This window comes from Neofelis nebulosa, chromosome 14 (assembly GCF_028018385.1).
Source record: "Neofelis nebulosa isolate mNeoNeb1 chromosome 14, mNeoNeb1.pri, whole genome shotgun sequence".
Taxonomy (NCBI): domain Eukaryota; kingdom Metazoa; phylum Chordata; class Mammalia; order Carnivora; family Felidae; genus Neofelis; species Neofelis nebulosa.
The window spans coordinates 11,624,541-11,640,329 of record NC_080795.1 but is presented as its reverse complement, the minus strand read 5'-3'; the positions used below and the strand labels follow the sequence as shown (position 1 = coordinate 11,640,329).

Here is a 15,789-nt window from a genome sequence, read left to right as displayed (position 1 = left end):
ACACATGAGGTGAGAAATGGTTCTCTTTTAGAAAATCTTTTTTTTTTTTTTTTTAATGTTTATTTTTGAGAGAATGAGAGAAAAAGTGCACGGGAGGGGCAGAGAGCGAGAGCGAGAGCGAGAGCGAGAGCGAGAGAGAGAGAGAGAGAGAGAGAGAGAGATGATCCCAAGCGGGTTCTGCACAGACAGCACAAAGCCGGATGCGGGGCTGGAACTCATGAACCACGAGGTGGTGACCTGAGCCGAAGTTGGACGCTTAACTGACTGAGCCACTCAGGCGTCCCGAGAACTGCTTCTCTTGAAAATGGGTATACGTTTTGGACATCTGTTGCTTATTTTTGTTAATTGATGGTCTTTGCGTAATAAAATTGCGATTTTCTGGGTTGACTCCAAAATGATTCTGACTTTTTCAGTCTTCGTTGAAAGTTTCCTCTTATACCATCCTCTCATTCTAGAGCTCCTAATGTTTCACTCATGTTTGTTTTTGAACAGAGGTACTTTTACAAATTTCACTGAGGCTGTATACACATTTACATAAAAGTCAAAAAGGGGAGTTTAAGGTTTTTGTATTCTTATAGAGGACATTCAGCAGTGGGGCATGATTTCTCGATGCATTAGACCCCAGAGACATAAGTCTCTGTTTTTCTTTTGTACCATATCTATAGGCTACTGAATTTATCTAAATATTTCTTGAAACTATAAATTTATTAAACTACATCATAATTTTATATCATACTTTTGAAGCTTATTAAATATATAAAGTAGACCTTTGAAAAGACTTTTCCTAAAATTATACCTTTTAATTTCCAAGAGGAGCTTTGTTAATTTGATTATCCCAGAATTTGACAAACACCTCCATATCTAATTTACTGATCCCCCATTATTTCCCTGCTGGCACATGTCCAGATATCTCCTTGGAAACTTTAGTTAGGGTCTTACTCAATGATGCTTATCCATTAGCTATATCCACCTATATCCACAAGAAATTCCATTTTCAGCTTCTGCTATTGAAAGCCACACTTCTTGCATAGGTTTTTTGGTTTGGCCTTTAAAACAACCAGTTAGCACCAAAGCAGTTATGAAAAGAAAGAAAAAGGTGGTGGGGGGAGAGGGAATTGCATTTCAATGTTTTGGGAAAGGAGACAGGCCTGGATGTTCTTGGTAGCCAAGAAGACAAATGTTTCTTCTCAGCAGATACAAGAAACACAGACTTTTATTTTTTTCATGTAACCAAGAAACAAGAGTTTCTTCTCCTTCTTAGGAAGTTTGGGAATACACCAAGGGCCATTTGCTCACGGTCTTCACAAAGGTACAAGGCTTCCATCAGATCCAAATACAGATGGGCTTGGATATGCATGCTGGTCAGGAACACCAGCTTCCCGGTCAGGTTGTTGTTAGAGAGGGGGTTTATTCAAGCTGGGGAGATGACCAGCGGGGACAAAAATCAATGGTTTAAAAGTACAAAATATAGACACGTTCAAAACATAAATTAAAAATTGATGAAGCTTTGCATGAAACAGAATCCATTTAGGTGTATTGTGGCTGAGAAATGCCACGTGAAAATAGGACTTTGACCTTCAGAGTGTCTATCATATTAACCAATAAGTTTGTTAGTTTTGCTTAGAAGTGTTTAAATTATTCCCAGTAGACCCAGAACTCTCCTTTTAAACTATTGGGTTTCCAAAACGTGTGATAGGTTATTAAAAAAAAAAAAAAGACTAAAATCTTATCATGTGAATTAGTCAACGAGTATTTATTTTGAGCACCTACTCTAAGCCTGAGGCTTACTAGGTGTTGGAGATTCAAAGATGAATAAAATGTTACTACTGACTTTTTGAGAGCTTATACTCAAGTGCTAAAGAAAAGCAGGTAAGCGATAATTATAGAGCAAATGCTTTGGGAATAGCCCGTTTTTGCAAAATGTGGGAGTTGGGAAAGGCTTCAAGTGGAAAAAAATTAGTTTTGCCAGCAGCGAGGGGGTAAGGAGGGCTGGGGGAGGGTGGGGAACGGAAGAAGGAGCAAGAGGTGTCCTCCCTTTGGGTAGAGGGAGCCCCATATGCAGTACACTTAATAGGAGGTCTAATTTAGCATTGTGATACGCAACTGTGTCTATCAGTAAGTATCTAATACATTTTGAATGTCAAATGCATTTTTGAAAACCAGATTTTAGCTCGTCATCAGTCAGCAGCCATTTATTAATGATCCTCATATTTCTGGAGTTTTAACGTTCTATTACCGGAGTAATGAAAGCCACACCATCTTTGAAGCCAGTAGATTGTGTGTGTGTATTCTAATCTCACTGCCTATTGAGGCTGTCATGTTGGGTAAGTTACATTAACTCTCTGGGCCCCAGCTTCCTCATCTGTATAACAGAGATAATAATACTTTACAGGGTTGTCATGAGGATTAAATGAGCAAGTAAGTCTAATAGTATTTGATTCACCCTTGGTGGTGAGAATGTGCTCACTGCTGCTCTTGCCCTAAGTCCTTCCTCTACTGTGGGGTGAAATGTGGTTTTCTTATGTCTGTTCAGAAGCTTAACACTTAATTTATTTAAATCACTTTTAGGGGCTCCTGGGTGGCTCAGTCGGTTGAGCATCTGACTTTGGCTCGGGTCATGATTTTGCGGTTCCTGAGTCTGAGCCCCACATCGGGCTTGCTGTTGTCAGCACAGAGCCCGCTTTGGATCCTCTGTCCCCTTTCTCTGTCCCTCCCCTGATGTGCTCTCTCAAATATAAATATTTTTAAAAGATTAAAAAAAAACTTTCAGAATTTTGTAGCATCTCTGGAGAAACTGGAGACACTTGTGGGATGGTTTAGTTCAGGTTTGCTCTAGCCTAGTGATTTTTAGCCCTGCTGTATATTAATATTAATTGGTGGAGCTTTTAAAAATTATGATTCTTGGCTCTTCTCCTCTCCCATAGTTTCGAACCCCTGCTGTTCATTTAAAAGAATTCTTCTGAAGATCCAACTGAGTGGGGGCCATTATTTTAGTTTTTCATGCAGACTATAGTCACTGCTTTGGGTATTTTGAATGAGGTTCAAAAGGATGTTCTTTCATAATGCATATTCAATCTGCGGAATCATGTCAATAATTTAGAATAGCATTTAAGTAGTCATATGGCTGTTCCCCAGTACCTTTTTCTAAAGTTCATTTTATCATGAGAGATTCTTTTTAGGGGTCACAAAATGAGCTAGGATTTTTTTTTTCCCCTGGAAGAAATAACATACTAAGATTATTTAATTTTGTTCACTTGGGATGACTTTAAGAAGTACTCTAGGTTAGAAGGCTCTTCTTTATAGTAGGACAAGACTCAGCTCTGTAGATGTTAGTAACACATGAGTATATTCAAAAAATCAATGTTGAAGCTACTAGAGCCATTTGGATTTTTCATTGTGTTGTGAGTATCTGGGGTAACTCTACCAATTACGAGGGAACTCTTACAGAGCCCCTGTGAAGAAATTCCAAGACGGTTGTTGGAGGAACTTGGAAACCCAGAGAGCACCAGTTGGAAGAAAGAAGAGAAGCTGGCTAGAGTTCTAGGCTGGGAATTTCTTGCAGCAGAGAAATGGTGAAAGACTTTACTACAGACAGTGGAAAGAATGTCAGGCACTAAAAAAGAGACCTGAAGTGTCCACTAAAGGGATAGACTTGGGGGGAATCACATGACCTTTCTGAACTCTGCCTTTTTATTTTTATTTTTTTGTATGAGAGAGAGAGAGAGAGAGAGAGAGAGTAGGGGAGAGGAACAGAGGGGGACAGAGAGAGAATCTTAAGCAGGCTCCATGCTTAGCATAGATCTTGATGCAGGGCTCGATCCCACGACCCTGGGATTATGATCTGAGCCAAAATCAAGCTGGATGCTCAACTGACTGAGTCACCCAGGTGCCCAGGGATCTGCAAGGGCTCTTCTGTCAGCAAAAGTTGTGACAGACGTTTGAAATGGGCAAAAGAGATTTCTGGATGTCCTTGTAGTGGAAATCTGGGTATTGTGGGAGGGGCCTTCCCAGGAGAGTCCCATTCTCTGGGGCCATAAGTCTATGTCTTTGCTCTATTTTGTAACTCCGTAGCAATAGAAACGGTGCCTGAAAGTCATTAGTTTATAAATGTATTGAGCTGCTGGGAAACTACTAGATTCTAGCAAGGCAAATAGAGAAAAATGAGATAGATTTCTAGTCAGTTCCTAGCCTAGAAAACGAGTCACATCACACACCCACTGATACTAAGTCATCCTTTACCTGTGCCCCTACCAACGTCCCCATCCTCAAATCCACCCAGGAATGGGGACTAGGTCAAAGAAGAAACATTATGCAGAACAGTATGGTGGGCATGAAAACAATTGTGAATATTTTATAATGATAAGTTTTGTGTGGTCAGAGTTTTGGATTAATTACCGAGTGAATTTAATGAAGCTAGATGGTAAGATTTGGCCAGCTTTTTAAGGGTCTTGTGTTCCACACTAAAGGACGTGGATCTTAAATACCGTATGCGGCAGGGAGCCAGTAGGGATTTCTAAGCAGGGAAGAGACAGGATGTTACCTTCACCATTGATACGGAAGATGAGCACATGAGGAGAGAGTGAGGGCAGGACCACCCAGGTGAAAGCTGACAGTTTTGGACCATGACAGTAGCTGGGGGAACAAAAAGGAAGACAGGGGTTGAGAGTCATGCTTTGAAATGGAATTAACAGGATTATTAGAGAAAACACTGCATTGGTGAGAAGGAAGGTAGTGCAGGTTGATTATGAACTTTCTATATTGCACCAATGGTAGCTTCCATATTGGCAGCAAACAACGTTAGAAAAGTGAGGTTGCTGGGGCGCCTGGGTGGCTCAGTCGGTTGAGCGTCCGACTTTGGCTCTGTCATGATCTCACGGTTCATGGGTTTGAGCCCCACATCTGGTTCTGTGCTGACAGCTTGGAGCCTGGAACCTGTTTCAGATTCTGTGTCTCCCTCTCTCTCTGCCTCTCCCCTGCTTGCACTGTCTCTCTCTCTCTCTCTCTCAAAAGTAAATAAACATTAAAAAAAAAGTGAGGTTGCTAAACTAGGTGGGGTGAGTTGGGGAATGCGTTTAGCTGCAGACATGATACGAGAAGCAACTTAATAATTACGAAACTAATTTATATTTGTACAATCATTGATAATTTTTAATAATTTCCATATGTATTTCTTAAGAATTGTGAGTTGATATTTTTACAGTATCATATTTTCGTCTTTCATAGAGGGGCGTGCCACTCTTACTGAACATCACGAATGTATGAATGTGGATTAAACAATGTGTGTGTGCACGCAGTTCTTTGCACAGTGAAGGCACACATAGTCGTTCTTTGGTTTGCAGTTGGAGCTTCTGCAAACTGGGCTTTCCCTGTTGATGGCTCTGTGGAAAACCTAACAGCTCCTCACCTCTGGGATCTTTCCCAATGGTCACACCACCATTTGTAAGGCCTGTTTCTCAAGGTCATTGCTTGAGGCATTCTGAGTGTGGGTACGCATTTCATCACGGTATCCCAAGCCTTGAGACAGGATCTACCACAGAGGACTTAATCGATAAGTGCTGCCTGAATGAAAGGATGGATGAATGAAAGGGCACGTTCAAGCCGTCAAAGCTTAGGCAGAGCAGTACAGTTGCAGTACTGATGGACTGCCTGGAAGTTAGGACTCGTCGTGTCCTTGAGCGTTGTTCACGCGTGACTTGGGCTTTTGAAAGTGCGTAAGAAGTAGGACAGAAAATGTGCAAAAATTCACATCTCAAACGATCTTCTTGTCTTCTTCCCACGACTTCAGCCCCTTGGTAGACTTACTGATAATTTCTCTCATATCTGAAATGTAAATATCCCTCCTTTCCCCATCTATGTGATCATTGGTTAAAGAGGCTTAAGGAAAACTAATCTAGAATAAGTTGTCTAAAACCAAACTATCCTGAAGGCAAATACCTAGAATTATCTACTGATTACCAGCAGGTTGTATTTTCTTTCTTTCTTTCTTTCTTTTAGAAAAATGTTTTTTTAATGTGTACTCATTTTTGAGAGAGAGAGAGAGAGAGAGAGAGAGAGACAGAACACAAGCAGGGGAGGGGCAGAGAGAGAGGGAGACACAGAATCCGAAGCATGCTCCAGGCTCTGAGCTATCAGCACAGAGCCCAACACGGGGCTCAAACCCAGGAACCGTGAGATCATGACCTGAGCTGAAGTCGGATGCTCAACCGACTGAACCACCCAGGCGCCCCCAGCAGGTTGTATTTTCATCTGTGGTCTCAAAGGGATATGGTCAACTTCCTAAGGTTTCCAATACATTTGAAGTCCTGAAGTGATGCGCTATTCTTGTATTGTTTTACACACTTTGGGCAATCTCACAAATGTACAAAAACATAAAGACCACTTCTATGAATATAATAATAATAATAATAATAATCAAACTAATAATGGTAATAATCAAATTAACCCAAACATAAAATGACCTAAGAAAATATCCAGGTCAAACACACTAAATGTCAGTTTCTTATCATTACAACCATAATAATTACATTATTTGAGTGTTTAGTACATGCAAGGTAGAGTCAGTTTTGCTCCAATGTGACACGCATGCTCTTAAAACCCAATGTGTTAGGGCACCTGGGTGGCTCAGTCAGCTAAGCGTCCGCCTCTTAATTTCAGCTCACGTCTGGTCCCAGGGTGTGGGATTGAGCCCCTCATCCAGCTCCATGCTGTGCGTGAGCCTGCCTAAGATTCTCTTTCTCTCTTTCTCTGCCCTCTTCCCTGCTCGCACTCTCTTTCTCTTGGAAAAAAAAAAGAATAATAGTTTTTTACACATTTCAAAGATTAAGAAATGCATAAATTCTAGGGGTGCCTGAGTGGCTCAGTCGGTTGAGTGTCTGACTTTGGCTCAGGTCATGATCCCAGGATCATGGGATTGAGCCCTGCTTTGGGCTCTGCACTGAGTGTGGAGCCTGCTTAGGATTCTCTTTTTCTCTGAACCCACCCCACCCCCCTGCTTGCATGCTCTCTCTCTGAAAAATAAATTTTGGCGTGCCTGGGTGGCTTAGTCCGTTAAGCATCTGACTTTTGCTCAGGTCACGATCTCGCAATTTGTGAGTTCGAGCCCCGCGTCGGGCTCTGTGCGGACAGCTCGGAGCCTGGAGCCTGCTTTGGATTCTGTGTCTCCCTCTCTTTCTCTGCCCCTCCCCTGCTCACATTCTATCTCTGTCTCTCTCTCTCTCTCAACAATGAATAAACATTAAAGAAATTAAAAAACTCCATAAATTAAAAAAAATGCATAAATGCTAAAATAAGTGTGGCATTTTAACTTGGAAAAGACTGATATTTGCTTGTGGAAGCAGGTATTAGAAAGGCTGCAGCTTGGGAGTTACTGTGAAGGGGTGGAAGATAGGTTCCTTGGAATCTGATGGACAGTCGTCACATCAGATGAGGACGGTCTGGCCGCGAACACACCGTAAACTGAGGTAGCCGTAGGTGTCTGAGGTGTGCACCTGTGTGCACTTAGTGTAGTCCCTGCACCACTCAGTCAAATCAGGTACAGTTTTCTGTGTCAGTCTGGTGTTTCTCACAGACAAAAGTGGCATAAGCAGCAGGGAAGTCTTGCTGTGCTCCAGTTGTTCCTTACATACCAATTGCATGAGAGCAAATTTGCATTTTCAAAACAAGCATTCTCGTAGAAGTGACCGTTCTAGTTGAAGCGCATTATCTGTACGAACTTGTGTAATCATCCCATCACCCTTTTGGCTTGGTACTATTATTGTTCCCATTTTATTGATGAGGAAACTGAGGCAAAGAGAGGTTAGATGATTTGATCACGAGCAAACTTACTAAGCGACAAAGCCATTATACTATACTATACTATACTATACTGTCTCTCAACATTAAATAATAATGCATTTAATGAGAGAGGTGTTTCCATCAGATTGTTGGAAAGGACCACTTTAAATAATTCTGAGTATCTGGTAATCACTGTGTCTCACCTAAATCTCTCATGTTGTAATTTTAGTCTATTTTTCTGTTATCTCCTTTGTCAAGGTGGAGACTATCAAGTTAGAATGTTGTATGTTACTGCCCCTTAGGTAATTAACGCCCAGTTAAAAGCACAGTCAATCTTGTTTAGTGCTTAGCATGTACTCAGCACCAAGCTACATTTTCTCTTCCATCACTGGTAATTCTGCTAAAAGTAATAGTCAGTGAAGGCTAATCGATGGGGTTCCAATTATAATGTAAACATGCTGTGCTCCATTAGCATTAGAAATGTTTATTGTTTTGTGTATTTCATCAGTGTCCCTGGTTCCTCCTCATTACACAAACTCTTTATGAAATAGAAATATTTAATATAGAACATCTTGAATGCCTTCTGTTTTCGAAGAGTAGTATTTTAGGTTGCTAAGTAGGCACTTAATTCATATCCCATCGGGAGCTGGTTGTAAACACGAAAGGGTGAATGACTAATGACACTCTGAATGGGCTTTTTGCTACAATAGTGGCTAAAACTTGCCTGAGTGAGAGGTGGGAGAGGGTTACCGTATAAGCTTGGGCTGTAGAGCTGGTTGGACTTGATTCAGATTTTAATTCTTCCATTTGTTAGCTGTGTGATCATGGATAAAGCACTTAATTTCTGAGTTTCTGTTTCTTCATCTATAAAAAAACACCTTTTGTCATATTATGAATTAATGAGCTAAATCACATGGCACACTTAATACATAATAGATGATTAGTAAATCGCCAGCTAAGTAGAGAGGACTCTGCCATCCACCAAGAGACATCAATCCTGGGGCTGTGAGTCTGAGTTTGCTCAGAGGCAGGATGCAATAGGGCTGGAGTGTGCATTTCAGTTGGTGTTTGATTCTTTCCGTGTTCCTTTCTTTTTTCTTTTTTAGAGAGCAGGGGGAGAGGGAGAGGGAGAAAGAATCCCGAGCGGGCTCCACCCTGGCACGGAGCCCGACGCGGATCGATCTCACAACTGTAAGGTCGTGACCTGAGCCAAAATCAAGAGTTGGACCCTTAACGCACTGAGCCACCCAGGTGCCTTGGTGTCTGATTCCTAACTGTTCCTACAGCCCACATTCTCCTGGTGGTGGTGATGGAGCACATTAGCCGACTTCACCAACTCTAAAGGCAGTAAATTTAGCAGCTCAGAGCACGGGTTCGAGAGACAGACCTCAGGTCACCCACCACCTCTGTCTGTGGCCATAGACAAGTCTGAGCCTTTGGTTTTCTCACCTGCAAAGGAAGCGATATTATTGGAGCTCGTCCGAGAATGAAAGGAAACACTGGGAAATGCTTTGCATAGTATCTGCTACATAGGTAAGTGCTTGCTTCAGTTCTCCGTGCTGCTTACTAAACCACTCCAGAGCTTAGTGGCTTGAAACAGTGATTATGATTTCTCAGAGTTCTGTGGGCCAGGAATTCAGGCAGGGTTTTTCTGTCACACATGCTGCCAGCTGGGGTCACTACCAGCTTTCAGGTGGTAGCTAGGCTGGGCTGGAAGGTCCCCGAGGGCTTTATGCGTGCACCTGTGCCTCTGAGCCCCTCCTCCACCTGTCATCGCCTACCTAGCTTGCTCTTCCTCACAGCATGGCGGGCTCAGGGTGGGAGGGTTTCTTCCATGATGACTGGTTTCTGAGAGCAAAAGAATTGGTCAGCCCGCTTTAAGGCTAAGCCCACAACTGTACGGGGTCACTCTCTCACAGTCTGTTGTACAAAGCAGGTCACAGAGCCAGCTCCGATTTAAGGGGACGGCAAGAACTGTGGCAGCCATCTTTGGAGACAACCACAGTGCTCAAATGATTACTTTCCTGTGAATTGGTTTGTCATCTTGTGTAACAGGCATCCCTTTAGGTCCCGGAGCTTCATGGCCTGTTACAAGGCAGAGTGAGGCGTCAGAGCTGCTGTGGGAACTAAAGTAGGGGTGTGGCCACGGGGCTGTTCGAACATCTGACGGATGCTGTTGTGTCTCCACGTGTTTTCAACGCTGTTGTTCTGTCAATACCACGTCATACTCATTCAAGCATGTGATCTACTGGGTATTTTATTTCATGTGGCGAGGTTATTTTGAGACTTTTAGAAAAGGAAATTTAGAGCAAACATAAAGATACCTTATCTGAACATGTCATTTTCGCTTTTTTATTAGCACCGCAGAAAACCTTCTATTAACACCATAGAGAAAGAAAACAAACTTGACCAAAAAGTCCAAGCCGTGCTGGCTTCTGTATTTGAAGTTTTGTTCTTTATTTTTCCACTTGACCGGCATGTCTATTTTGCCTCCCTTCCTTTTCCCTTCTGCGGGCAAAAGAACACTTATTTATCTTTCCATTTATAGGGCATTTCCTTTATGAAGCCCCTATTGACACACCTGCCACCAAGTAAACTTGATCACTCCCTGTTTTTGTGGCCCCGCTGCTCCCTGAAAGCTTCTACCACGGTAATCACAATTTTTATTGCACTAATATATTTATAAAGGCTGATCGGGTCACCATATGGCTGCTGGCACAAGGAAACTAATTCCTAAGTGCCTACCATGTGCTACGTGGGGGATACAAAGAGGAATTCAGATGAACTCTTTGCTCGTGAGGGCTCATTGTCGATTGGAGGAGATGGCTATAAGATACATACTTCCAACTTAGTCTTCATTTCAGGGCTCGAGATCTGTACACGGTATGCGGAAGCGCTCAACCACTTGAGTGGGAGTTTCATTTGGCAGAACACTTGGAAGGTTCCCTAGAGAAGGTTTTGCTTCCTAATAAAGGTAGATTTGAGAAGCATCAATATAATGATCACACGGCCCAACGGCAGGCATTTTGGTTCTAGGTGGAGGGGCCCATGAGTAACTGCTGTGATCTCAGACAAGGGAAGAGGGTTCTACCCATGTTTACTCAGAGAGAAGGCACATTTCTCATGGAAAAGGGCTTTCGCACCGTGTGGTAAGATTGTGAGGATCCTAGATAGGGCCGGGGCTCCTACGAACTTTGCGAGGTGGGATACGGGCCCTGCTTTGCAGTGTTTAGTTTCCTTGCAGGCCAGAGAGGTTCTTCCACGCTAAAGAAAAAGATGACAGAAAGCATTTCAGGAGATGAAACTTGCCCTTGAACTCACCGTTACCTGATGGGCTGCTGTAGCAGCTAGGTTATGCTAGGCTGCTGTAAAAGATTATCCTCAAATTTTAGTGGCTTATGAAACAAACGTTTACTTCTCACTGACATTACATGTCGACTTCTGGTTGGCTGTGGCTCTGATCTATGAGTCTTTTTTGTGCCAGGATCCAGAGTGACTGAAGAAGTAGTGGCTTTCTTAGACTGGGTACTTTTGGGACAGAGGGACAGACAGGATGGTAGAACCACATGACAACTCTTAAGGCTTCTATTAGAAGTGGCATGTGCACATTTACGCGTATTTAATTGGTCAAAGCAGGTCCTATGGTCAGTGAAGTGCCATCTCGCAGAGAGGGGCAGAGAATGAAAGGAACCATAATAAAACCTACCATGGCTACCCAGAACCTGAACACTGAAAGCTGATGGTTCTGAAGACAAAAGATCAAGGAGAGATCAAACAAAGGTAGGGTGATTAACACAACTTTAAGTAGGCAAAATATGCGCTTCATCTGGTAAGGTAAAAAATGTGAACGAATCAGAACTTCTCGCCTCAAAGCAAAACTTGAAAGTTTCAGACATCAAAATACGTAATGAGGAAAATTTTGATGTTGTGAAAATTAATCCAGGGAAAATTCGCTAAAATGGAGTTGGGAAGCCAGGGGGGGAGCACAGCGGGGGGAGACATCACTCAAATGTCTATCATAGGAAGAATTGTCAATTCCAGACTCGAACGGAAGAACTGTTCACAGGAAAGAATCATAAATTACGGGCCCCGATAGGGACTGATGGTTCGTTGTATCTCCTACAAGAAATGAACCACCTTGCAACTCAGCCAATGAGAAACCATTATCATCTTGAACTTTCGCTTTTCTCCAACGGACTTTCATTCAAAACAACCCTTCCCACCTCCTCTTTCTCCATAAAGTAGTGTTCCTCTCCTATGTTTGTTGGACTTGTGTATGGTTTTGCCACAGCTTACCTTTTCTGAATCGCAATTCTCTGATATTCCTGAATAAATCTATTTTTGCTGGTAAAATGGCTGACTGTTTTGTTTTTCAGGTTAACAATGTCTTCACTGACAAAACGAAAATCAGACAAACTAAACCCAGTCACAATCCCACTGAAGCACGCTTTTTCTGAGTAATCTAGATTGGTCTTGGCAGGTCACGGGAGACACTTAATGGAAAAGTGGGTCCACAAAGAGCACTTCGTGATTTGGTATCATTACTTGCGCTTAAAATGCTGTTGGCTCACTCACTGCCTTCTACATCCTACTCAGCCTTTTTCATTTGCCTTAAAAGCCATCTTTTCCAAGAAACTCTCCTTGATCATTCCCATCTGTATGAATTGCATCTTCCTTGCATGTAATGGTGTTTGCATTTCTATTAAATATATCGCCTTTATGATAGTTAATTATTGACTGATCCCCCGCCCCACCCCCCCCTCCCCCGCCCCATCCCAAGATTTCTTGGGACTGATTGTGAATTTCTGTGGGCAGAAAGAGTGCTATTCATTTTGGGGTCTCCCACAGTGCACAATGCAGAGCGGTACGCAAGAAGGAACAAAAGTCATGGTTGCTGAAGTTTAGAAATTTACAATCTGGTTAGAAGCCATTTGATATCCATAGGTTAGCACTGTCCTTGAGGTGCTCCCAGAGCATAAGAGGTACACAAGAAGAATATAATAATTGTTCATGACTCGTCTAGAGCCCAAACTCAACAACACAAGGAGGAAGTCTGGGTAAGGTAGGCAAAGGATGGGGGAAGATTGGGAGGAGAGGGGTGTGGAAGTCAGGGATGCCGTGAAGCCATCTTAGTGCGTCTTTGTTCCTGTGACAACTAGATCAGTTTGTCCCTTTTAGTTATTTCTATTTCTGTTTTCTTAGTATCAAATAGTAATAGTTATACAGGTCTTAGTTTTAATAAATTGTTCTACTGATGTGGTTTGACCTCAGTTATGCAAACACTATAAAGCAAGCCATAGAAAGTTCATTTAAGGAATCAAATATGCTATTAGGTTGAAATATTTTAAAATTACATGCAGGGGTATGTGGAGTACTTATGTTCATAATATAGAGCAGGGATATTTTTAGATTCTCTGATATTAGATTTAGGTGTGCTTGCTCTAGTTTATAAATCAAAGAATTGGCCTATATCTTCGGTCTGTGTGTTTAGGTTTTATGGTGACAAATACCTTATAATAGCTAGAAATAGAAATTCCATCTTTAGTGATAATATAGTACAGGGACCTGAGAAGAGGTCTTAAGGTGCTGTTAATTAGCAGAAATCTGAAGCACACAGTCTCAAAGCAATTAAGGCTGTTAATTGAATATTTGGATGCACAGTGTAATGGCTCGTATGTCGCTGGGTAGGGTATCCTAGGCTTGCGGTGAGGAGCTGCGTTATACACATGATGCTCAATAATTCAGAAAGAATAAATATGGGTAAACGTGTGTTTGTCTAGTAGTTAACTGCATTTATAAATAGTGATATATTGTTGGCTATATACAAAATGGTCTATTAGCTGCAAAATTCAATATTGGTAATCCAATCTTTCAGCCTATCTGCTGTAAACATGGCACACCGTTTGCTCATGGAACCCTGACCTTTTTGCCATGGTGATTTGCTGTTCTCTGGTTTGGTAAACATCTCCATAACTCATGTGATGCTTTAAATGAAATTGGTGGTCACACAGGGCTACAGTTTGGCATCTGTGCACTTGTGGGGTGCAGGGGAATGCACGTTGCTCATGAGCTCAGGGTGGCAAAATGATGTTATTATCTTCTACAGGTTCCACTAGCTGCGGCATTTGATTAACGTGTGAACATGCTTCTAGCAAGAAACGTGAAGGAAAATGTCGGCATTGTGAAAAGGTATTCAACAATGGAAAGAGAAACGGAATGTTCCTTTTAGAAGCACTTCGGTGAAAATGGTTAATACTTAGCGTCGCGGATGCTATGATTTAGGAACCAGCTACTCAAACTGCTACCAGACATTTTGGTGCGCGCACAGAGCATATAAAAACACATTTTGCTTACGGATCAATTCTGAACTTATGTATGTACACTTTCTAAAAATATGGAGTTAACCTGCTCAGGGGTTATCAGCTTGGGCTTTTAAAATGCATTGAAACGGGGGGCCGAAGGCATGAACTCATTGGGAAGCACGTGTAAGGTAACAATGGGACCTCTACGGAGCAGGCAAGTTCCTGTTACGCAATGTGTGCATTTCATTATTTACATGATTTCACGAGGCATTTTGGGAGCGGTGTGCACAGCAAGCTGCGCCTGCAGCAGCACCCCAGACTCTGAAAGTAAAACCACGCGCCCTTTCTTTATTGCTTTTCACTACTCTTGCTTTTGAGATAATTTTTTTTTTTAATGGAAAAAATTCCCCGGATTCTATTTACTTCTCTAGATTGAAACAATTTTGTCCGAAATGGTTGTAGGAACTACAAGTTTCTCGGGAATTTTTCCATTCCCGTTTCCGTCATCCTTCAAGGGCGAATTATATAGTAAACCGCCAATAATAAAGATCGGGAGGGGGAAACTTTTTTCTTGAGGTCTCCCAGTCCTCTCTTTCTCCTGCTCAAGGCAATTCATCTCGCCTCTCCCCGACCTCCTCCCCCACCTTTTTTCTTTTGGGCATTTCCTGCAGTAAAGCCTAAATGAACTAGACGGAGGTCGAAAGCCCCGGGTCAAGGCCCCGCACGCGGGGCAGCCCGAGGGCAGGCCCCGGGTGACTCGCGGGCTCCTGGAAGGTAAAGCGTGGGAGAGCCGGCCGCGGGGAGGCGACGCCGCAGGTAGGGGGCGGGGCTTCTGCAGTTTCCCTGGTGGGGCCCGGCAGCCCCGAGGCCTTTCCCCGCCGTCCGCCCCCCTGCGCGGGGGCCACGGAGCGAGCGGGGCGGATCCTCCCGTACCAGACACGCCCCCGTCCGGTTTATAATTCGCCGGCTGCCGCTCCCGGAGCCGCGGTTCCACTCGCGCTCCGCGGGGACTCGGGACGCTCTCGCAGCGCCCGCCGCCCGAAAAGTCCGGCTCGGCCCGCGCCCACCCCGCGCCCGCCTCGCGCGCTCACGCCCCCACTGGCTCACCTGCACCCTCGCACGCGCGCCCTCACACGCGCTCACGGTCCCACTCCTGCCCGCTTCCCTGCGGCGGCGCGAGAGCGCCGAGGGGACCCACGGCCTTCCCATGGCTGACCTGAGCTTCATCGAAGATTCCGTCGCCTTCCCGGAGAAGGAGGAGGATGAAGAGGAAGAGGAGGAGGGGGTGGAGTGGGGCTACGAAGAAGGTAACCGGCCGCGCGTCGGGCGGGGTGTCCGGGGTCCCGGGCGCCGCGCGTGCGTCCCGCCGAGCGCGGGGTCCCCGCTGCGCCCCGCTCTCCCACGTGCGTGTCTGTCGCGCGCACCCGCTCCACTGGTGGAAGTGGCTCCGGGAGAGAGGGCGGGCCCGCCGTCCGCGTTCGCGTCGGGGAGCCCGGCTTCCTGCCCCGCGGCGGCTGGCACCTGCGGCGGTTTGGAGGGCCAGCCTTCGGCCGCCCCGGAGCACTTCTGTGCGCGCGCCGAGGGCCCGCGAAGAGCGGCGTTACGTGTCGCTCAGCACCTTCGGGTGCACGGTGCTGCCGCGACCACCCTACGGGCAGAAAGTGTCCTTGCCGCCCCTCCGTTCGTGAAGGAAACTAACAGTGTTCAGCTCTTT

General features: G+C 44.3%; 1 protein-coding gene and 2 long non-coding RNA genes across 5 annotated transcripts in view; 2 read left to right on the top strand and 1 right to left on the bottom strand.

Annotated features, from left to right (window-relative positions):
- LOC131494923 (uncharacterized) overlaps positions 1 to 15,397 on the bottom strand; it is a 74,135-nt gene extending 58,738 nt beyond the window's left edge. For both annotated transcript variants that reach the window (XR_009253647.1, XR_009253648.1), the window contains exon 1: positions 15,292 to 15,397. This is a non-coding gene — a long non-coding RNA (uncharacterized LOC131494923). The remainder of the gene's footprint in view (positions 1 to 15,291) is intronic.
- LOC131494924 (uncharacterized) lies at positions 8,806 to 12,198 on the top strand. 2 transcript variants are annotated; one of them, XR_009253650.1, is made up of 3 exons: positions 8,806 to 9,306; positions 10,322 to 10,423; positions 12,150 to 12,198. It is a non-coding gene; the product is annotated as an uncharacterized LOC131494924 (long non-coding RNA). The 2 variants fall into 2 exon arrangements; XR_009253651.1 differs by having other exon boundaries at positions 9,829 to 10,423.
- Positions 15,140 to 15,789, top strand: part of CA8 (carbonic anhydrase 8) — a 90,232-nt gene continuing 89,582 nt past the window's right edge. The window contains exon 1 of the mRNA XM_058699655.1: positions 15,140 to 15,382. Coding sequence (XP_058555638.1) covers positions 15,283 to 15,382 — 100 coding nt within the window. The 5' untranslated portion in view covers positions 15,140 to 15,282. The remainder of the gene's footprint in view (positions 15,383 to 15,789) is intronic.